The following is a 24,669-nucleotide window of genomic DNA, read 5'->3' on the forward strand; positions in this document are numbered from 1 at the left end:
TCCTTAGAGCAGGAGTTCTTAATTATTTTTATGATTTCAGCACCCCAAAGCTCAATATATTTTTATGATTCCAGACCCCCAAAGCTCAATATATCCCACTATTCCTTCATCAGACTGTTGAAATCACCATGATCTCTGCCAGTCCCATAAGGTTCCTGTATGGCTGCCAAAGATGTTGATGGCTTAGTTTTATTTTATATAAGGTGTTATAATGTGGATCCTTGTCCACTTGTATGTTGTCATTGGCACTGTAATATTTTTGTTGCCACTGTTATGTTGGGGCAGTATTCTGCATCTTATTATCTTTGACTCGTCTATCGTGCTATTGCTGATAGCTCTGCAAGACAATGACTTTGAAACATCTCCCTTGACGTAACTAGAACTCGTACAATGACTCTACTTCTACTGACCCCCTACAATGACTGATTGACTTTATAATCGCCTCATACCACTTTGTCATGTGGGAAGGAGTGTACCATTTTCACTACAAACTAAGGTTTACCTGAAATAGAATAGGGACAAAGGATTTTTCTTTTATCTTTTTTTTTCTGTACAAAATGATACTAGAGATAAAGTCATGTATCCCCAGCCTTTGATTCCTATACCTTTGGTTAAGAACTACTGCCTTAGAGAACAAAAAATTGCTTACTTCTTGATCCATATAACTTATCCATTCTTTTCTATCAATGTGTTAACAAGTACTCTGACAGATTGGTGATTCCAGGAGCTGGTTTCAGTATTTGGAGGTAACACTTTTGTGATTCTGCTTATGTCACTAATACTCCTGAAAGGTGAATGGATGTCACACTATCTCTTTCCCCTCCGTCTTTAAAATTGAAATTTTTGACGGTACTGTCAGTCTTCACTTTGATACTACTTTATTGGTCTCTGTTGTTCTGTATTTTCTGTTGTGTGCCATCATGTGCTTGCACATATACACAAAGTAATGGCATATATAGGTATGTACATATGCATGAATGACAGTACAAAGGAGTCATGAGAGAAAACTGAGCTAGTATAAATATTTAATCTAGATAGAAGGGAGCAATTCAGTAAATAAGTACCATAATAGCTTTCAAACAATTTTTCTTGAATAATTTGTGTTTCTTTCATTTTTATTTCACAGGATACACAACGATCATTAGATATCTTAGACTTTATTCCATCCTATGAAACGCACAAAATTGGTGTGTTATATGTTGGTGAGAATCAGGTAAATGAGTTATTTAATTTTTTCTTGTATTTGTTATTATTGCTGTTGTTGTTGTTGCTGATGTTGTTCAGTGAGCTGGCAAAGAATTGTTAGGATACCAGACAAAATGCTTAGTAACATTTTGTCTCTCTTTATGTTCATGTTTCAGAACCAGTTTTAACATCCAGGCATTTGTGTATTGCAGAATGGCAGAAAGTCCCATGGTTACAATTTTCAATGAGAGTTGAGATTGTATTAATCCCCAATCACCTTATTTTGTCAATGCCAGCTTTTGGGTGATGCACACAATCAATTTTCTTCAAATTTCAGATTTTGACATCACCTTTGTTGAACTCAGGGGTGGATCAGTTTGTAACATTGAAGCTATATGTGATTACAGGCACGGCCAGTGTGCTTATGGCCTCAATTTTGTTTTTGGCATTCAACTTGGGTTTTCAGAATATCTCTTACTCTCCAATAGCACTGTTTTCTTATCTTTTCTCTCATTAGTGAATATTTGATCCCATCTCTTTCACGTATTCCTAGATATTTATAACAGCCCTCAGGTTCTAATTCTTTTATTTCAGTATATCTATCTATACTGGTGTTGCATATATTTGATGAATTTCCCTTGGTAAATATGGCCTTGCTGGATTTGTCAAGCCCTAATTCCATTTTGAAGTAATCACTAAATTGAGTGTGTGAAAGAGTATCTGCAGTTGTTGATCACTTTTTGCAAACAGTTTTAAGTCATCCATAAGGAGAAGTTGATTGACGTTTTTTCATACCACTTGTGTCCATAATTTGTTTCATTCAGGATTTTGCTTATAGAAAGTAGTGCTAAACAGAATAACAAAGGAGATAGCAAGCCTCTTTGAAAGATCCCATAATAAATATTAATATCAACTTTTCCTAACTTTATTGTTGTAGCGTCAGTATTGAGAATTCATGTTGTTTTCTATAGTTTCATGATATAAAATACAAAATTCCTGATTACTCATGAAATTTTGAATACTTCCAGGCATTCCTCTTTCCAGCTGTTAGGAAGACGATCAAAACCTTCTTATAGTTTATCCAGGCCACTAAGAGATGGTTTCTTTTCCTGTAGTGACAATTGTCAAGAATCATTTTCTTAATCAGCAGTTGATCCCTGCATCCATATGACACATTTACAACGCTTTTGTTCATCAGAGAAAATGTTAGTTGTTGTTGTTAGCTTTATAGATCTTCTTATTTATGTTTCAATACATTAAAGTGTTTCATTATGTCTAGTTTTGTACCATATTAGTTAAGGGTGTTTAAAACACAATACTCAAACTTGTTTCATTGTTGGAGATTTCAGTTATGTCTTTGATTTCATTCCATAGTTAATGTTGTCTGAAGCCTAACACTGAAATATACAATGCTCCAATAGGCAGAAAAAAATTACAGATTACTATTCCTCTTTACAATGCTGACAACTATTTTTTTTTTAATCTAGAAACTATATTAAACTATTTTCTTTATTTGTCTTTCACCAGTGCAATAGTGAAGTAGATATTCTATCCAACCAACATGGATCAAATCGGTACCAGAAGTTCATAGAAAACTTGGGACAACTAATACACTTAAAAGACACAGATGGAAAATGTGTTTTTCTTGGTGGACTTGATGGACGGGAAAAATCAGACGGCCAATTTACCTACAGCTGGCATGATGAATTCATGCAAGGTAAACACATAGTTATTAATTCTAATAAACTACTTCTTTATTCTGTGTATTTTGCTAATTTATTTTATTAGTATTCCACCATTCGAGTATAGTCGATGCCAGTCCCACCAGACTGGCTTCTGTCCTGGTGGCATGTAAACTGCACCGTATGAATGTGGTCGATGCCAGTGCTAGTGGCATGTAAAAAGCGTCATTCGAGCATGGTCATTGCCAGTGCCACCTGACTTGCTTCCATGCCAGTGGCATGTAAAAAGCACCACTTGAGTGTGGTCAATGCTAGTACCACCTGACTGGCCCTCATGCTGGTGGCATGTAAAAAGCACCCACTACACTCTTGGAGTGATTGGTGTTAGGAAGGGCATCCAGATGTAGAAACCTTGCCAGATCAGATTGGAGCCTGGTGCAACCTCCTGGCTTGCCAGTCCTTAGTCAAACCACCCAACCCATGCCAGCAAGGAAAGCGGACGTTAAATGATGATGATGATGATGACTAGTAGCTGTACCCATCTTTACCTGGATTTATTAATGCGTAAAATGAATAGAATCACAGGAACTCATATTTTGGATAAACTACTTTCTGAAACTGCTGGCAATTTGTCCAGGGATGTTGATTCCATCAAAATTATTACATCCAAGCAATTCAGAAGATACTTTAACTTGAACTTCATATAAATGTGCATCATCATCATTTTATATCATATATCTATATAACAAGTGCCTTACAGGTTCTGTTTGCCGAATCCACTTACAAGGCTTCAATTGGCTTTGAGCTATAATAGAAAACACTTGCCCAAGGTGCTGTACACACAAAACTACATGGTTGAGAAGCACGACCATACCTGTACCTATATCTACACATGTACACAAAGAGTCATACAAACACACACTTATATATTCGCACAAATACATGCATATGTACGCATGTATTCATAAGCTTGTGTATGTATTTTTTTAATGAGGTATGAAAAGTATCTTAAGTTAACACAAGACGTTTCAAACTGTAGTGCTCAGTAGTGCCCACTGTTCTTAGTTTTCCCTCCAAGAACAAAAACAAACAAATTTCATAAGAAAAGTTACATGATTTCTTTTCTTTCAAAATATCCCTCTGTGCAAACTTTCATCTACCTTAGTTTAAAACTGTGACATTTTAGCTAGAAAAGCATGCAGGATGTTCCAGTTCAAATCTTGAATTTCTGTATTTCTGTGTATTTTACATTCTTCATTTTGAACCCAAAGAAGATAGAAAAACTGTTGAAATATTGTTCAGTTCAATAAACAGTCAATCTGTGTTTATTAAATATCATATCGTACTCCTCTTATTATGTTAATAATGATAATAATCCTTTCTACTATAGGCACAAAGCCTGAAATTTTGTTGGGAGGGTGATAGTTGATTACATTGACCCTTGTATTCAACTAATACTTGAAAGGATGAAGGGCAAAGTCAACCTCAGCAGAATTTGAGCCCAGAATGTAAGGAGCCAGAAGAACTTGCAGTAACTTTGTAGAAGGAACTGGTTGGTAAAATCAACTTGACTGGTACCTTATTTTATCAACCTTGGAGATATGAAAGACTAGGTTGACCACAGTGGGTTTCAACTTATGACATAAATGACCAAAAGAAATACTGCAAATAATTTTGTCTGACATTCTAATGATTCAGCCCATTCTGCATAATAATAATTAACAAGGGCAAGAGGATTATATTCAGGCTGACACAAAGCCACAATAAGGATGTATAAAACTGAAAATATTTCTGTATGTTCAAAGTTGTTGGCCACAGTTTTGCATGTAGGTGGATGTAAGTTTTCATAGAGGTATATCTTTCAAAGGAAAAACTTACAAGCTATGTAACTTTATTTTCTCCCACAAAAAGTTGTTCTTTTTTTTTTTTTGTTTCTGGCGGAAACTAAAAGTATTGTATACTCCAAGCAGGGCAGTAAAAATTGGAAATTTTTTCATATTTAGAAAGATAATTAATTTAGAATAATTATGTAAATTAGAAGAGCATTTTGAAGACAATGCAGGTTGTCTGAGAAAATATTTTTAAAATGTATGTAAAAACAAGACATTGTTTTAGGTTCTGTATTTATTTATTTGTTTGCTTACTTTGCACATTATTGTGAAGTTCATCTTAAACCATCTGGATGATTTGCATGCAGTAATTTTGAGAAAATCAACATTTTCAGATGAATTGAAGATTGTCTATCGCTTTTTAAGCCAATTTATCCAAGTAGTGAACTTCTGGTTATATTTATTTTAGTTCTTTTAGAAACTCAACAAGCCCTGGTACAGCTTATATATATATTTTAATCAAAGCATTTCAATATTGTAGGTCCATTTAAGCGAATCTTTCCAACTGATTTCAAACTGGATATTAGATAGCATATTTATTTCATACTAACCATCTCCAAAGAGCATGTGTGTTTAGACTACTGCCCTGTTATCTAATGTCCAGTGTGAAACTGGTAGATAAGATAAAATGGATTTCTAACAACATATACTTTGATTAATATATCCTCTCTATTGACATACATATGAGTGCTTATTTTATTGACTTATAGATTCTTAGAAGAAATGCAAATACACACATGTATATATAAATTAATTATAATAATCATTGCTAATGTGACTACTTGTTTTTTTACTTGTTTCAGTCATCTTCCATATAGCCACATTGATGCCAAACATGAAAAATGATAAACTTCGAAATAACAAAAAACGTCACATTGGTAACGACTATGTGAATATAGTGTACAATAATAGTGAAGAGGACTATGCAGTAACTACTCTACGGGTCAGTTCTTTACATTCACTGTTTTCCTTTTTGATGCTTTAAATGAGTTGTAAGAATATTATACTTTGTTACTGTATTGAGTATGTTTTCTTCTTGTTTGTAAACCCAAGTTTGTGTCTATATAAAATTTATGAATATGGGTGAGTGTGTGTATGGACAGGATGAAGTGGTGAGAAAGGATCTTCAAATGCTGGACCCCACTGAGGAAATGACAAGGGACTGGGAGATGTGGCGATTTACTGTACATGAAAAGACACGTCATCATCATTTAGCATCTGTTGTCCATGCTGGCATGAGTTGAACAGTTTGACTGGGCTGGCACACTGGAACGCTGCACCAGATTCCAGTCTGATTTGGCATGGTTTTCTACAGCTAGATGCCTTACCTAATGCCAACCACTCTGAGAGTGTAATGTGTGCTTTTACATACCACTGGTACAGGTGCCATTTGCATGACATCAGGGTCCGTTTATGTACCACTAGCACAGGTGCTAATTTGTGTGACACCAGTATCTACCATGACTGCGATTTTGCTCACCTTGATGGTTCTTCTTCTCAAGCATGACATAATACCAAAGATCTTAGTTGTTGCCTCCATGAGGCCCAACACTCAAAAGAAACTCAGCCACTTTGCCTCCGTGTCGCCCAACGCTCAAAAGGAACTCAATCACCTTGCCTCCATGAGGCCCAACACTTGAAAGGAACTTAGTTACTTTGCCTCTGTGAGGTTCAACACTCAAAAGGAACTCAGCCACTTTGCCTCTGTGAGGCCAAACATTCAAAAGATGTTCTTTATGTGCCACCATGCACTTGGCTTGACAAGTCCTCTCAAGCACAGCACATCGCCAAAGGTCTCGGTCACTAGTCATTGCTTCTGTAAGGCTTAAAGTTCACCACCTATTCACATGTCTTCTTGGGTCTACCTCTACCACAGGTTCCTTCCAAAGTTAGAGATCGGCACTTCTTTATACAGCTGTCCTCGTCCATATGCATCACATGACCATACCAATACAGTCATTTCTCTTGCATACCACATCTGATTTCTCTTATGCCTAACTTTTCTCTCAAGATGCTTACACTCTGTTGAACATGCACACTGACATTGCACATCTAGCAAAGCATACTGGCTTCATTTCTTGCAAGCTTATGCATGTCCTCGGCTGTCATAGCCCATGTTTCACTGTCATGCAGCATTGCTGTTTGCACACAGGCATCAAACAATCTGCCTTTCACTCTGAGAGAGAGGCTCTTTGTTGCCAGCAGGGGTTGGAGCTCTCTGAACTTTGCTCAGTCTGATCTTATTCTTACAGCTACACTCTCAGAGCATTCACCTCCACTACTAACTTGGTCACCTAGATAACGCAAGCTATCTACTATCTCTAGCGTGCTCCCTCTGGCAGTTGATGGAGTCTATTTTCTGCACATTTTCAGTGTTTATTGTACCTGTGTACCTTCCACATATAAAAGTTAGTCTCCCTGTTAACCTTCCTATGATGTTGCTGCCCCTTTTATATATCCAAAACTTAGACTGGCTGCATCTTATGGAGTTTCTGCCTACACCTTTTCTACAGATTGAGCAGGTCCATCTACTTCAAGGGATTTGTGATTTATCTGCCTTCCTACTTATTAAGACTTTGGTTTTTGCTAGGATAACTCTAAGGCCTTTTAATTCTAGACCTTGCTTCCATACCTGGAACTTCTTCTCTAGTTCAGCTATTCAGCTATAAGACCAAGGTCATCAGCATAGAGGAGCTCCCAGGAGCAGCCTCTCTTGAATTCTTCTGTTATTGCCTGGAGGACTTTGATGAACAAGAGGGGGCTGAGGACTGATCCTTGGTGAATCCCTACTTGTACCCTGAATTCTTCGCTGTACTCATTGCCCACTTTCACCTTACTGGTAGCATCCCTGTATGAGGCTTGTATGGCTCTCACCAACCACTCATCTATCCTTAGTTTCCTCTATGATCACCAGATAAGGAATCAGTGGGGTCTCTGTCAAAAGCTTTCTCCAAGTCAACAAAAGCCAAATACAGAGGTTTATCATTGGCTAGGTATTTCTCCTGAAGTTGCCTTACCAGAAATATAGCATCAATGGTGCTTCTACCTGGCACAAAACTAAACTGCATCTCATCTAGACTAACTCCCTAATTAATTTGGCTATGACTCTCTCTCTCTAACTTTCATCACCCGATCCAACTATTTGATACTTCTGTAATTATTTCTGTCTAAGGCATCACCTTTATCTTTGTAGCAGTTGACTATGGTGCTGCTACACCAGTCATTGGGTATGACTCCTTCATGAACCACCTGATTTACAATACAGGTGGCTTGACCATAACCCAAACTGCCAGATATTTTAAGCATCTCAGCAGGGATTCCTGATGGGCCAAGAGCTTTCCCTTTCTTCATATCCTTAATTGCTTTATCTACCAGGATTTGGCAGGCTCTCTTCCTCTCATTCATTCTCCACATTCAGCAGTCTTTCATAATGGCATCTCTAAGCCTCTTTCTTTGCAGATTCATTAAAAGCAGGTGCACCATCATCCATGCAGACACATTTCTCTCCTATGACATCACAGTTTTCTCTCACACACTGTCTTGCAATCTGAAATAATTCAGTTCTTTTGTCTTCATGACACTGAACATAGACAAACTTCTTCTCTGCTTTTCCTTTGGCTAGATATACCTGTCTCCTAGCTTCCCTTCTGGCTGTCTGATACAGTTCCCTGTTGCCCCTACTCTTCCAGGCCTGTTTCTTTGCTCTAATGGCCCTGTCTACAGTATTGTTCCACAACCACATTACCCTATGTGGAAGTCTGTTTGCTCACAAACTCTAACTTACCATGGTTTTAAAAATTGAACTTTAGACATACTTTGTGTGAGAGGAGTAAAAAAAACTTTTTAAAATATTTTTAATTGCTTGATAAAACATTTTTAGTCGTTTGATATTTTATTTTATCTTCGTTTATTAGTTTTTTGGTAGTATGGCACACTTTAGAATTTTTACGAAGTTTTAGTCATTTATATTTATCTTTTTGATAGGCTGTTCTATTTGTATTTTATTCGCATATATATTTTTACCATCTGTGTTTTTATGTATATGTATATTTTTACCTCCGCCAAGGAAGGAGGTTATGTTTTCATCGGCATTGGTTTGTCCGTCTGTGTGCAAAATAACTTAAAAAGTTGTGAACGGTATTTGATGAAACTTGCAGAAAAAGTTGGTAATGTGGTAGTGATCTGGGAATTTATATTTGTTATATTTACTTTACATGAAGTATTACAATGTTATGTTCTTTGATTATCTCCTTTGAAAACACTTTCGTTGTTTCCATGTAACCTATGGTGGCGTTGCTGATTCCAAAGTTTATTTTCGTTTTTCTATTAGTAATTTTACTCGTGTATCTATCTTAAAATGAGCTTGGCAGAGGTCTGTGCTCTCCGAGTGCTTTTTTAGTTTTTTATATGTTTAAGAACCATGGTGATATTTATATATGATTAAATATTTGAGGTATGGTGTTATACCATACCTCAAATATCGTTGACTCGAATTTAATGTTTGTTCTATGACCAATGTTTCTTTATCTTTGTCTCATTTACATTTGAGCACTTCTTTTTTTGCAGTCCTGTATACCCTTTTGTTTCTATTAGAAGCGACAAATATTATTTCTTGTTGTGTATATATATATATATGTGTATATATATATATATATATATATATATATGAATATAGTCATATCTTTGCAGAGTTTTATTTTTAATTGCTCTTTCATTGCAGAGTGAATTCAATTTTGTAAACATTATCATAGAACCGTTGGACTGTAACACTAATGCAGTCAAAATAGTTACCAGAGAAAACCAAAATGGTAAGAATTTCATGGTTTTCTCTTCGATTATTCTTGTTAAATTTGATTTTTTTTTTTTCTTAAATGAATTATACCAGATTCATATCATTATATTCTTTTATAAATTATGGTTTGCTTGTACTTTTTCAACTTAACCATTGGTAGCCTTAACAGTAATAGTAATAACTAGCAGTGGTAAATAAGAATAATAGTGAATAACTAAAAATTCCATGGTTATTTTGAAAACTGTAAGATGATTTGAGGTTTATAAAGAACTATAGAATATGTAATTTGTTTTGAAATATATTTTTTCTGAAACAAATGATTTTTGAGTTAATGAAAAAGTTCATTTGTGCTGTAATGAAGATATAGTCGCAGGAGAGAACATCTTTGAACGTTATATCCTTTGTTATACACCTGTCACTCTTCTACCTTGAAGATTGTTATCTGTTAGTTTTAACTGGCATATCTGTCTATTATTCTGCTATGGTATGACTATCCTGTAGAGCATAGGTTCTCAAAGTGAGCGTTGCCGCCTCTCCAGGTAGGCGCTGGTGCTAAAGGGGGCAGTGGCAGGGGGACAGTAGAGAAAAAGGAGGCATTGGGAGGAAGGTAGTAGATTGGGGGATGCTATGAATTTATTATAATATTATTATAGTCATCATCATCGTCATCATTTAATGTCTTCTTTCCATGCTAGCATGGGTTGGATGATTTGACTGAAGACTGGCGAACCAGATGGCTGCACCAGGCTTGAATCTGATCTGGCAGAGTTTCTACAGCTAGATGCCCTTCCTCACGCCAACCACTCAAGAGTGCAGTGGGTGCTTTTACGTGCCACCGGCATGAGGGCCAGTCTGGCGGTACTGGCAACGGCCACGCTCAAATGGTGTTTTTTATGTGCCACCTGCATAGGAATCCGTCCAGCAGCACTGGCAATGACCTCCCTCGAATGTTTTGTTCACGTGCCACCGGCACAAGTGCCAGTAAGGCGACACTGGTAATGATCACACTCAAATGGTGCTTTTTACGTGCCACTGGCATGGAAGCCTGAGAGCTGCTCTGGCAGTGATCACGCTTGGATGGTGCTGTTAGCGACTGGCACAGGTGCCAGTCATCGAATTTGGTTCAATTTCGATTTCACTTGCCCCAACAGGTCTTCGCAAGCAGAGTTTAGTGTTCAATGAAGGAAGGTTGGGATGGGTGCCAGTCGTCGAATTTGGTTTGATTTCGATTTCACTTGCCTCAACAGGTCTTCGCAAGCAGAGTTTTGTGTCCAAAGAAGGAAAGGTACGCATAAGTGGGCTGGCTACACCCCTGGTAAAGGCCACGGGTTATGGTCTCACTTGTCTTGCCGGGTCTTCTCATGCACAGTATATTTTCAAAGGTCTCGGCCACTAGTCATTGCCTCGGTGAGGCCTAATGTTCGAAGGTCGTGCTTCACCACCTCATCCCAGGTCTTCCTGGGTCTGCCTCTTTCACAGGTTCCTTCAACTGCTAGGGTGTGGCACTTTTTCACATAGCTATCCTCATCCATTCTCGCCACATGACCATACCAGCACAATCATCTCTCTTGCACACCACAACTGATGCTTCTTAGATCCAACTTTTCTCTCAAGGTACTTACACTGTTGAGTATGCACACTGACATTACACATCCATTGGAGCATACTGGCTTCATTCCTTGTGAGCTTACGCATGTCCTCAGCAGTCACGGCTCATGTTTCACTGCCATGTAGCATGGCTGGTCGTACACATGCGTCATACAGTCTGCCTTTTACTCTGAGCAAGAGGCCCTTTGTCACCAGCAGAGGTAAGAGCTCTCTGAACTTTGCCCAGGCTATTCTTATCGTAGAAGCTACACTTTCAGCGCACCCTCCCCCGCTACTGACTTGGTCACCTAGGTAATGGAAGCTATCAACTACTTGTAGTTTTTCTCCCTGGAAGGTGACAGAAGCTGTTCTCTGCACATTTTCAGTGTTTATTGCTCCTGAGCATTTACCACATACAAAACGTAACTTCCTAGTTAACCTTCCTTTGATATTACTGCACCTCTTATGTGTCCTTAGCTTGCACTGGGTGCATCTTATAGAGTTTCTACCTACGCCTTTTCTACAGATCGAGCAGGGTCATCTACCTGAAGGGGTTTGTGGTTTGTCTACCTTCCTACTTATTAGGACTTTGGTTTTAGTTAGGTTGACTCTAAGGCCCTTCAATTCTAATTTTTGCTTCCACACCTGAAACTTCTCCTCTAGTTCTAATAGTGACTCAGCAATTAGAGCAAGGTCATCAACATAGAGGAGCTCCCAGGGGCATCCTGTCTTGAATTCCTCTATAGTATTGTATACAAATTATATAATTTTGTATTAAATATCAAATGATTCATAGTATATATAAATTAGTAAAATATAAAATATTTATTTATACATAAAAATAGTGGTGGGGTGTTGAGGGTATTATGTGGCCATGAGGTGGGGGGAGCAAAAAGTTTGAGAACTTTTGCTGTAGAGCTTTAATAAATCTTAATGCACTGTATTCATAACATCCTTGGCTAAGCTTGAACCCATAGTCAAAGTGAATGCAGTATTGTAGCTACTCCATTAAGTTGAGGATTCTAAAATAATTTTATTCTGAATAATAATTCTTTCTGATATAAGCAAAAGGCTTGAAATTTGGTGTGAGAGAGTTAATCGATTACATTGACCCCAGTGCTCAACTGGTACTATTTCATTGACCCCAAAAAGATGAAAAGCAGTCAATCATGGCAGAATGAACTCAGAACGTAAAGATAGTCAAAATGCTTGGCAACATTTCATTCAGCATGCTTAACAATCCTGTCAGCTTGCTTCCTTAATAATAATAATAATAACAACAACAACAATTTCAAATTTTGGCAAGAGGCCAGCAATTTTAGGGGAAAGAGGAGACTAATACAGAATTACTCTCAATAATAATTCTAATATAGACACAAAGCCTGATATTTAACAGCAGGGGTTTAGTCGATTACATTGACCCCAGTGCTCAACTGGCACTTACTTTATTGACCCCAAATAGTAATAATAATAATAATAATAATAATATGATTAAACCTTGGGAGAGGCATTATGCCGGTAATAAATGCACGCACTGGTTCAGTCCTTTATTAATTTATATAGTTTTTTGTTAAATTATTTCATTGCACTCTTGCAATCTCTTCAGTAACTTGTCTCTCCACTTCCATTTATTTTGAATAAATAAATAAATAAATGGAAGTAGAGAGACAAGTTACTGAAGAGATTGCAAGAGTGCAATGAAATAATTTAACAAAAAACTATATAAATTAATAAAGGACTGAACCAGTGCGTGTGTTTATTACCGGCATAATGCTTCTCCCAAGGTTTAATTGTATTTCTTTCAACACACGTATCCACGTCAAGAATCTTGCACACGAAATAATAATATGCCCTGATGCATATAATAATAATAAGCCCAGGCAGTGTCTCTCATGGCTTTTGATCTTAATTGATTGGAAGTGTTATCATGTACATGTTTCGTTTTGGTATAAAAGTTGGGCTACAGCAAATATTCTGCTCAGTACCACAGATTTGCTTGCCAGTTGCTTGACCTTAACCAGTTGAGCATGTCTCTTAGTGGCTGACAATATACGCATCTCTGATCATGAGCAGAAGTAGTGGAGGAGCATCATAATCATATGCTGAGGAATTCTTTGGATTTGAATAATTCACTTCTGGAAACATATGTGTTTTGTTCATGGTCCTTAAACAAACTTTATTCAGGGACCTTTTGAGCAGAATGGGCTACTCGACCTGAAGAAAATTCTAACTGATCCCCACCTGCAAGGTCATGTGCTGTTTTATTAATGAGATCACCATATCGCACATGTATGGTTCTGATGCATGTACCTGGTGTACATTAGACAGGTAGTCATGATGGGTATATTGGGCTTCATATATTTGTACCCCTGTGTCACTTCAATAGCGTGTGCTGCTCTCTCACTCAATAATAAAGGCTTCAGATTTTGTCTGAGGCCAATCATTTCAAGGGGAAGGTATTAGATGATTCCATCAAACCCAATTTTATTTTCCGTTTGGTTTTTACATGTTCTACTACTGCATCCTTGCTAACATAGTTCTATTCCATTTGCACAACAAAAATTTTGACATCTCAAAAAAATAACTGGAAAGTGAGTCTAACAATTTTTGTGTTTTTAAAATTACTGAAAATGATTTTGCTGATGTAATTACTTTAGTTTCCACACCCATTCTTGGATCAAGATGCTTGCTACACTAGTAAAATTCCATAAAATAAAAATGATAAAAATAAATGACTTTATGGATTATTTTCTATTGCAATTTCAGTAATTTACAATTCTGACTGTAAATATCTTCTTTATTTTAGTATATATGTAATGTGTGTGTTATATATAATATAGCTTTATTTTGATATCTAATGTAAATGTAATAAGTTAACTAACAATTGTTTTTCTTGTTTTCTTTCTTCTCTTAGCTGCTGTCAAAGACGTTATAACGTCTGGTAAGATTCTACATTTTTATTTTTATTTTTACTTCTCTTACTTTATCTACTGTATATACTTGTAGATAGGTCACACCAGTGGATAGGTCGCACCCTAAGTTTGGGGTTGTCAAAGTAGGTATTTGCGGTTGACTTGCAGATAGGTCGCACTATAATCTGGGGAGTTACATGGCCCTTTTTTTAATGTAAATGCAACTAATATTTGTTAGATATTTTCAAATATTCACCTTTATTTCAAAACTTTGCTTACAAATATTAAGACATTTTCATGGAAGTGACTTTATGAAAGTAATCTAATTGATAAATCAACTCAACTACTGATACGTTGCTGTCTACTTCAGTTCCTTGTGATATTGAGTGGATAGGTTGCACTCCTGATTTGTATTGAAATTTTTGGTAAAAAAAAGTGCAACCTATCTGTGAGTATATATGGTATTCAGTTGTTATTTTTAAATCAAAACCTATTTATAAAGTTTTTTTCTTTCTTTTCAAAGTCTTGGTCACAAGTAGAAAAGCAGTACTTGTGGGTGTTTACAGGGCATTTGAAAGTCGTGAGAGGAAGAGATAGAGTTATGTCAGATTGAAAACCTGGCTTGAATACTTACAACAGAATAGATTCCACTAAAGGCACATTTAGTTACGTGGTGGTGATTGTTGTTTAGTCCCAGGTCATCTCTGATCTGGCAGATTTATAGTCAAAGGCACTCCCTGTGTGCAAAACCTGTTTCTTTCTTTTATTTTTGTTTATCAAACTTAGAGTATTTAGAACTAGATTGCCTGATGTTCTGTTTCTAAATGGAGAGATTTTATCGCTGTTTTAAGCAGATCAAGTGATGGTGTACAGGTGTATTCATTAACTTGCTATTGCAGTTAACTCGTTAGCATTCAGATTACTCTGTCAAATGTAATGCTTATTTATTCACATTGTTTTAATTTAATCATGCATTATCTTGTAACTTCAAGATTTTGGTGATGTGAGTCTGCTTATTTTTAAAATGACACTGTAGGGTAAGTGTGAGAGGCCAGATCTGGATGATTTGAACATAAAAGAAGTAGAATATTTGAGACTGACACAGCCAGTTTAAATGATAAAAGGCTAACTATACATCAGTCCTGATTCAACAAAAAAACTTTAATCGTAAAGTATTCCATCTGTGACATCTTGTCATTTATTCAGGCCCAGTACTGGATAATTTTTAGATTTATTCTTACACGTATAGGATGTAAATTGAGTGAGACCTGGCTGCTGTTTCTAGCAAACTAAGTAGCCACCTGAAGGTTCCCCTCATTGAATGGTTTGACAGGAGCCAGAGGACTGCAGCAAGCTCTACTGTCTGCTTTGGCATGGTTTCTGAATGCCCTTCCCAGCACCATCCACTTTAAAGATAAACATACTGGATACTTTTTATATGACACCAGTACAATTAATTAAAGACAATTTTTTTAATTATATAAATACTCTCATTTTACTATCATGTTCCTCTCAGGAAATAATTCCATTTCACTTATTGTTTTCTTTCTCTTAGATATTGCTGAATCTTTGGGACAAGAATCCAAGACAATTTCCGACGATAAATTAGCTGCTTTGGTTCGGCTAATGGCAATCCACTGTAATGTAAGTATAAGAGTTAGTAAATAATTTTGTTTTGGAGTATGAATGAAATATATACTTTCTCTCTTTGTGGTACATGCTGAAATGCTCTCTTGCACCCCAGATTAAGAATCAATAGATTAGAGTATCTGCTTCATTTATTCAAATTTTTGTTCAGTATACAATATACAAAATATCAGATATTGGATGAAAACTAAAGAAATTTGAATTAACTTGGAAAATAATCATACATTCATTCGTCATGATATGATTATCGGTTATCTACATTCTGTTTTTAGTTTTTAACTCTTTCATGACTATATGTCTAATGAATCATATTGGATATGTATTTCAATTAGTTTTGAAAATAATCAAACATTTCGGAAGGATTTAGTAACTTAACTTTATCATAATTTGGTGGTTGTTTGGACCACTAACTTCAAAGATTTTGAAATAAAACTAAAATAGAATTAAAATGACTGGCTTTCATTGAGATAATTATCATCATCGTTTAACGTCCACTTTCCATGCTAGCATGGGTTGGACGATTTGACGGAGGACTGGTGAAACCAGGTGGCTACACCAGGCTCCAATCTGATTTGGCAGAGTTTCTGCAGCTGGATGCCCTTCCTAACGCCAACCACTCCGAGAGTGTAGTGGGTGCTTTTACATGCCACCGGCACGAAGGCCAGTCAGGCAGTACTGGCAACGGCCACTCTCAAAATGGTGTTTTTTACGTGCCACCTGCACAGAAGCCAGTCCAGCGGCACTGGCAACGATCTCGCTTGAATGACTTTTCATGTGCCACCAGCACAAGTGCCAGGAATGCAATGCTGCGGCCCAAATGCCAGGAAGGTGACGCGGGTAACGATCACGCTCGAACGGTGGTGCCACCACGATTTCGCTTGCCCCAACAGGTCTTCGCAAGCAGAGTTTAGTGTCCAATGAAGGAAATGAATCTTTAAAATGAGTGGTCTTTGTATCATTGGTCAGATGTGGTCTAGTGGATTAATATCAAAAAGCTTAAACAAGCATATACAATTTTATTAACTTTTGCATACAAAAATAAGAAAATATATATATTTACTATACAATTACTTTATTTCAGTTGGCATCTATGGTCCTTTGGAGACAGAAAAGTAACCCTAAAGATCCTTTTGCATCTAATTGGTTGGAACGTCTAAGACACATGAAACGACTACGTAGTAAAGTAATGGAGAAATTGAAAACAGCTGCCGACGAGAGGGCTGGCTATGATCGGACTGAAGCAAAAGTTTTTCATGAAGATTTCACGGACTATTCCTGAAGATTTAATCTTTCTATAGCACACTTCTCCTTCTTCCATTCTACATCAGTCATTTTTTTTCCTCTCCCTTTCTCTCTCTCTCTGTTTCTCTCTATCTCTCTCTCATATCTGTCAACCCTCTCCTTTTTATTTGCATCATTACCATTTTCCATCTAGAAATCATTCTTGTTGCCAAAATGCTGGTGATGTGTTTTCGTTTTTTTTTTTCCCTGTCTCACCAGTACCTCACCTTACATATATATATATATATATGCGTATATAAATATATATATATACATATATTTGTGTGTATGTGTGTATATATATATATATATATATATATATATAAATATATATATATATATGTATGTATATGATATGACTCTTTTTTTGAGAGCGTGGCTGATTTGAACGTGTGTCTTCTAATTAATGAAAGAAGAGAGTAAACGAGCTCAGCAAGTCTGCTAGACTTTTCAACCCTACTCCAGCTAATTCTGTAACCATGGAAATAGGCAAAAATGGTTGTGTGACATGTCTGTCTAAATAGAACTGACCCCAGAACCTTTAACTGTGGTTGATATTTGTTTGTTTTGTTTTTCTTACATCTCTCTTTCTCTCTCAACTTGTACCCTCCCATCACCCCTTCTGTCACCCACCCCCTTCTATAAAAAAAAGCAAACCTTCCCCTCACCCCACCCTAACCACTGTATGCCCCCAAACCATTCAGAAACTTCTCTATTCTATCTGACCCTGGAGCAAATGAAGGAATTGAGTTCTTTCTTTGCTTTTAGTTGATGAGAATTAAAAAAAGGAAAGACAAATGAAAAATGTGTATATGCATGCATGTATATATGTGTGTGTTTACATAAATATATATATATATGCATATTTAAACATACATACATATACATACATGTTTACATATAAAAGGATTAGCCAAATTCTTGTCAACTTTTCCTGCTTCTTTTCTTACAAATTTTGTACATAATATCATATATATATGTATGTATGTGTGTATATATACATATATGTATGGGTGTATATACATATATGTGTGTATATACATGTGTGTATATACATATATGTACATATACATATATATACATATTCATATATATACATGTGTATATATATATGTATATATATATATATATATATACACATGTGTGTATGTACACACACATATATATATATATATGTATGTACACATATGTGTATATGTATGTATATACACATGTATGTATATACATATAAATGTATATATATGTATATATGTACATATATACACATGTATATATATACGTATATATACAAATATATGTATGATATACACATATGTATATATATATATATATATATATATATATATATATATATATATATACATACGTATATACACATATATGTATGTATATACACATATATGTATGTATATTCATATATGTATGCATGTATATACATATATGTGTGTGTGTGTGTGTATATATATATATATATATATATATATATATATATATACACACACATATATATGTACTATGTGTGTGCATGTCTAAGTATACATATACACTCATGCACACACACACACATATATATATATATATAATATGTAGGTATGTGTACATCACACACATAACATAAATAACACAGCAGAATGGAAACAAACAAACTCAAAGTTTAAAGATAATACAGAAAAATAAAGAGACCTGTATAAAAAAAATATTTCCTCCTCCCTGCTAATTTTACCACTGGAAAGATGTCAATACTTACTATTTTGATTAGCTTTCAACCCTTAAGTTCTGTTTTTTTAATTTTTACCAGAAAATATTGATATCTTTTTACATTGGATATAGAAATTGTAAAAATGAGCATAAATGAAAATATAATGAAGACAAAGTATTGAAACAGAAATCTAGCTCTAAAGTTTATAACTAAATTTCTGTTAGTGTATGTGTGGCTAGTTTGTACATATAGTGTATGTGTGTGTGTGTGTGTGTTTTGTATAGAATAAAAAAGTATGTAAATGTATATCTATGTATGTTTGTGTCTATATGAATATATATATATGGGCTAGCGTATGTATGCATAAATGACTGTTCTATGTTGATATATATATATATACACACACACACACATATTTATACACACATACATAGTTTTAATGTATGTATTGCTATTACAATAATGTATCTATATGGAAGTACTCTGTGTATGTATGTGTGTGTGTGTGTGTGCGTGTTTTTTTTTATGTATGTATAATTATATATATGTGTGTATATTCGCACATACATGAACATAATTGTACCATGTAGATTGATATATATATCTTCGTGTTTACATTGACATGCCCTTGTATAAATATAATTTATATCTAAGTGTTATCATGTAGTATGTATGCTATATATATTTTGTATTTCCATGCATAATAGTTTATATATGTGTGGGTGTGTAATGTTTCTAAATATATAAAACTTGATTATGTTATGTTCAAGAGTATCCATTTTGTGTGTGTACACACACACACACACACACACACATACATGCATATATATATATATAGGTGTGTGTGTGTATATATATACACACACACACACACATACACACACATGCGATAGTTGAATAAATGGTTTATATATGCATGATGTATTGAATGTGCAGATGTAGTTAATATGTATATATTTCATCTACCTTAATTTGTTCTAAACTTGAAAAGGAAAAAAAAGATTTTTATTTAAATTAAATTACGACGAAACCCTGATTACTAATTCAAATTTATTAAGTGTAAAAAAAATTTTCTACTGACTTGTCATAATTATTTTATTAAAAAAAAATACCAGTTGAATATTTTTATCACTTTAAACCTCTCCTTCCCACATGCTATCCATGCCAACTGTGTATGTAGAGAGAAAACAGATAAACAAACAACCCCAGGAAAAGACACTCCCTCTTTTTCCTTTCCTTTTTTTTTTTTTCACAGATTAAAAAGATATTTTCCCTGTTATTATTTTATTTGCTATAACCAAATTTGAACCTCTTAAGTTCGTTATGGTTAAATAACAGCAACGAGACTCCTATCTCATTATTCTTTTCTTCTTCTACTTGTATATGCTACTTCACTTGAAGAGATGGATGAAATTAGAGGGTAGGCGGAATATGAAAAGGAAAGCCACATGGGGAGGGTGGGAGTATTGGAATAAAATTACTTTAAAATTTTTGACATGTAGTCTTAAAAGGACTTCCAGATATGATCTCCAAATTGAATACAGTATTAATGTTTTGTTATTGGATCTCCCCACCCCAATATATTTATTATACATATATATAATTATGTGTGTGTGTGGGTGTGTGTATGTGTGTGCGTGTGTGCATATATGCTTTTTCCTTTTCTTTTGTGCTTAAACAATCACATAATCACCCCTCTCTTCCCTCCTCCTCTCTTTCACTTTCTCTCTTTCTCTCTGCCTCTTTTCTTCATTTCCATGATTGATGGACAAGTATTGCAGCTTCCTCTTGAAATGATATCTGTATTTAGTATGTTTCCATTGTTCCTTAAAATTTGGGAGTAAGAAATTACCTAACTATTTTCATTCAATGTTGTTTTTATTTTATTTATTTATTTTTTTTCAAACTAATCCCCCTTTAAATATTTACTTTATCTTAATGAATCACTAGTGAAAGGCTAATGAAATATGAATGCTGATTATCTGTATATCAGGTACATCAGCAAGGCTACTCTCTTGTAATATCAAATGGAACAAATTCCAAGTGAATCTAATGTGTCTCCTCCTTGTTAACACTATGATTAGACTAAACAGTAGCAAGAGTAAAGATTGATGTTTAGTGACATAGTGGCATATACTTTATATAAAAACAAAAAAACATAGATAAACATGACACTGTAAGGGAGAAGATGTGTAATGCAAAATGAAGGGTTAGGTTTATTTTATATTTTGCCATTAACCTTGATAATAAAGTTATTTAGTTTATCAGTTACTCCAACAAATGAATTTAGTTAAGTGTTTGTGGAATGGTTATCCTATTTTTGAGAAGACTAAAGTTTTTAAGGTTTAATTTTGTGTGTATTTATAATAATATATGAATATATCTTACAGAAAATGTGTTGGTATTAAAGTTATTGAAAGCTGTTTGGGTGAAGTTTATGTACGACAATATCACTTTTGTTATCTACAGTATATTAAATATTAACACAAAATTAAGTATATGAAGCTAAGTTTAAACTGACAGGAATTTGAACTGTAGAAAAACACTGAGTATATTTGGTATAATTAGTTTAGTTGCACTTACTATAACTTTGATTTAATTGAAAACTAATTTAGTTATGTTTTCTGAAAATAGAACAGGCAATGATAGAAGAAATATTTGTTCTTATTACTAGGATTAAATAACAGATATTGTTTTTTCATTCTCTTCACTCCTTTTCATATCAAGAGTGGGTACATAATTGTTCAAATAGTTAATGATATAGAACATTTAATTTATTTTTGAACTCCATAATTTTATAGTTTTTGTAAAAAGAGAGAAAAGAAAAAGAAAAATACATGAAAGAAAAGTTATTCTAACTTATAGCCATTTTGGAAACGTGACTTGTTGAAAGGTTTTCCCTAAAACTGTATCTGCCCTTGCAGTCATTGAAAAAAAATTGATTATGCAAATTATTGAACATTTTGTATCTTGAATAAAAAGAAAGACCTGCAAGAGTGCCTGAAATACTTTATAACAGTTATTGAGAAGCTCATGAATTAACAATTTTTGTGTCTGAGGCATTGGTTATTCAGTGAAATTATGAAACAAAAGTTTGGACAACGAATGTTAGCAATTTACAAGTAATTATTCTTTAGTTCTTCCTTATTCATTTCATCCTGTTAACTTCAGTTCACTTGATTAACAGTACTGTCCTGTTTTGGTAGATGGCTTAAATGTTTGTGATGTATACTTTCAACTTTTAGTTTACAGTTAAAATTTAAAAACAAAAAGAAAAAAATTTTGCCCACAATTTTGAATTTATTCTAAATTACGTTTAATGAAAAGGAAATGGGGCTAGTGTTTCTGTTATAAGATTACTGAAATTAAATCAGAAATAGCCAATAATCTAGATAATGTATATATCTTACTTAATATTACACTAAATATTATTTCATATAATATTTGTCTGATGTTATCATCTCTAATTGATGAGTACCACCAATTCCTTACATGCAAATTGATTATGATTTCTTGTTGAAGCTAATTCCTTTCATCGTACATTGCTAAACCCTTGAAAAATAGTTATGAACATCATACTGTCTTGTTCTACTTCTCCTTTTCTCTCTAAGAAAAAAATTAATTTATGATGTTAATTGATAATTGTTTTGTTAGATAGTTCTTGGTTACTTCCTAAAATTATGGTTTCAAATTGCCATGCAGTCCCACTAATGCAGATTCACTACTTTCTAATGTGTCATATAATTCAGTTTGCTGTGAGTGTTACTAGAAAATATCTTCACCAAATTTGCTTGTTGTCACTATGTTTGATTATTGCCATTAATATGTTTGCTTGTTGCTTTCATATATTTGCTTATTTGTCTTATTCTTATATATCAGTTTAAAGTGCCTAAGTATGTCCCCTAGAAGTGCATAATTATCATCCTCAGTATACTGTCATTTCTGCAACATTGTGTTGAGTCTTGTGGAATGGTAGTCAGCCAAATTGTCTGAGATAAATCTAGAGAATAGTTAATACATCATACTTAAAAGCTTTCTAGACCTATCCTTTGTGTTTCTGATCCTCTTGTCTTTTTGTAACTCCTTTTTTCCCTGTCTTTTTTGTAACTATCTTTCTTTCTACAAGGGATTTATTCATTAGAAGATTTGAGCTCAGCACTATATGCAAATGAAATACTAATTCAGTTGATGAAATAACTTGAATATTTATCATTAAAATCAACTGATATTCATTAAGAAAGATTTACATATGTTAGAATTAATAGTTAGAATTCGATATAAAACCAATATTAAGTAGTATATGAATGAAAATTGCTTTTCTCTCCCGGGAACATATTTTAACCTTGTAAGCATTCAGATTACTTTGTCAAGTGCAATGCTTATTTATTCACATTTTTTTCAATTAATCATGCATTATCTTGTAGCTTCACGATTTCAAAGAGATGATTGTTTATTTTTAGAGTGACATTGTAGAGTAGGTATGAGAGGCTAGATCTGGCTGGTTTGAGCATAAAACTGGTAGAATATTTCGGCCTGATGTGGTTGGTTTAAATGCTAAAGGAAAGATTGGGAGGGACTGTGCAGGCCTCTTGTTCAAAGGGCCAGCGTATGTCTCTCAGTTTCATGCTAACTCTATCTGAGATTTATGTTAAGGGCATATTTTTGTCTATGGAATACTCATTGACTTCATATTAATTCAATAAGTAGGTAGTTCAGTTGATCAAACAACTAGAATACACATAGTCTAAACTGATGGAGATCTTTTAACAAAGTGTATACCTAAAGGGTAAAATTAATAACTAGAATTATATATAAATCAATATTAAATGGTATGTTTGCAAGCAGTAACACCATAGTATTATGAAAATTTATCATAAAATTATGTGTGTATGTGCATGCATATATACATACACACACATGCATACATACATTTGTATATATTCATGCATACATACATTTGTATGTATGTATATAATTCCAAAATTTCAAAGTATTTACCTTTTAAATCTTTATCTGGCATTATTAGTTTGTATATATCCAAATATAACTATTTCTATTTCACTTTTCACTTAGCATGCATTCTACAGAGACCTCATACAATGGCAACATTAGCCACATTACTGCTTTCAAAAATCTGTGTGTGTGTGTGTGTGTGTGTATGAGTGTGTGCCTGCCTGTCTTTCTATATATGTCTACTCACCAGTTAATAGTCTTTTGATTTTGTGACCAAATTCCACCAAGGCCAACTTTGATTTTCGTTCCTCTGGAGTTAATAAAATACTGAGATTGACTGTGGATTTCTGCCAATGTGCAAAAAAAAAAAGTTATTATTATGCTGATAACTGTGATAAAATTGATCTCCAACAATGACACATTTTGGAGCAATAGTATTGTTGATTGAATAAACTACAGTATTTGACTGGTACTATATGTTATCAACATTGGAATAATAGAAGATAAAATAGATCATTAATGGGCTTTGAACTCAGAGAGAGCATAAAGAGTTATAACCAAATATTACAAAGCAGTTTATCTGATGTTCTAATGTTTTTTGCCAGTTCACCCCTGTCACTATAAATTGTGATAATATTAATCTTTCTTCAGAGTTGTACTTGTCTAACAAGTCTCTTGATCTAAGATTGTGTGTTACATTGTAGAAGAGGCATTTTAGCCTTTAAGCAATACATAAAAGCAGTTATATTCACTTTTCATTTATTTTGATACATCACAATAAATAAAAAGTGACTAACAATTATGTGTTTATTAGAATAAATAAAATGGCTTTTCCACAGTGTAATTTTTCATTGCTCTTCAAGTAGAGTAGCACAAACAGTAGTGACCCAGACCAAATGCTTGGCACATTCTTTATTTTCATTTTTATAATTCTGAGTATATTTGGGTGAACTTTATCTTCCAGCTCTCAGCCAACAATAAAATAAATATTAATTATGTATTGAGGGAGCAAAATTTTATCAGATACATTTCTCCTTTAGAA

General features: G+C 34.3%; 1 protein-coding gene across 2 annotated transcripts in view; it reads left to right on the forward strand.

The window, feature by feature from the left end:
• Nucleotides 1-17,119, forward strand: part of LOC106867843 (tuberin) — a 134,089-nt gene extending 116,970 nt beyond the window's left edge. For both annotated transcript variants that reach the window (XM_014912876.3, XM_014912877.3), the window contains exons 32-38: nucleotides 1,127-1,213; nucleotides 2,713-2,902; nucleotides 5,560-5,699; nucleotides 9,477-9,564; nucleotides 14,050-14,076; nucleotides 15,603-15,691; nucleotides 16,776-17,119. In XM_014912876.3, the coding sequence (XP_014768362.1) occupies nucleotides 1,127-1,213; nucleotides 2,713-2,902; nucleotides 5,560-5,699; nucleotides 9,477-9,564; nucleotides 14,050-14,076; nucleotides 15,603-15,691; nucleotides 16,776-16,973 (819 nt within the window). In that variant the 3' untranslated portion in view covers nucleotides 16,974-17,119. The remainder of the gene's footprint in view (nucleotides 1-1,126; nucleotides 1,214-2,712; nucleotides 2,903-5,559; nucleotides 5,700-9,476; nucleotides 9,565-14,049; nucleotides 14,077-15,602; nucleotides 15,692-16,775) is intronic.
• The last annotated feature ends 7,550 nt before the right edge of the window (nucleotides 17,120-24,669 follow it).

Source organism: Octopus bimaculoides, chromosome 10 (genome assembly GCF_046866305.1).
Source record: "Octopus bimaculoides isolate indiv1 chromosome 10, ASM4686630v1, whole genome shotgun sequence".
Classification (NCBI taxonomy): Eukaryota; Metazoa; Mollusca; class Cephalopoda; order Octopoda; family Octopodidae; genus Octopus; species Octopus bimaculoides.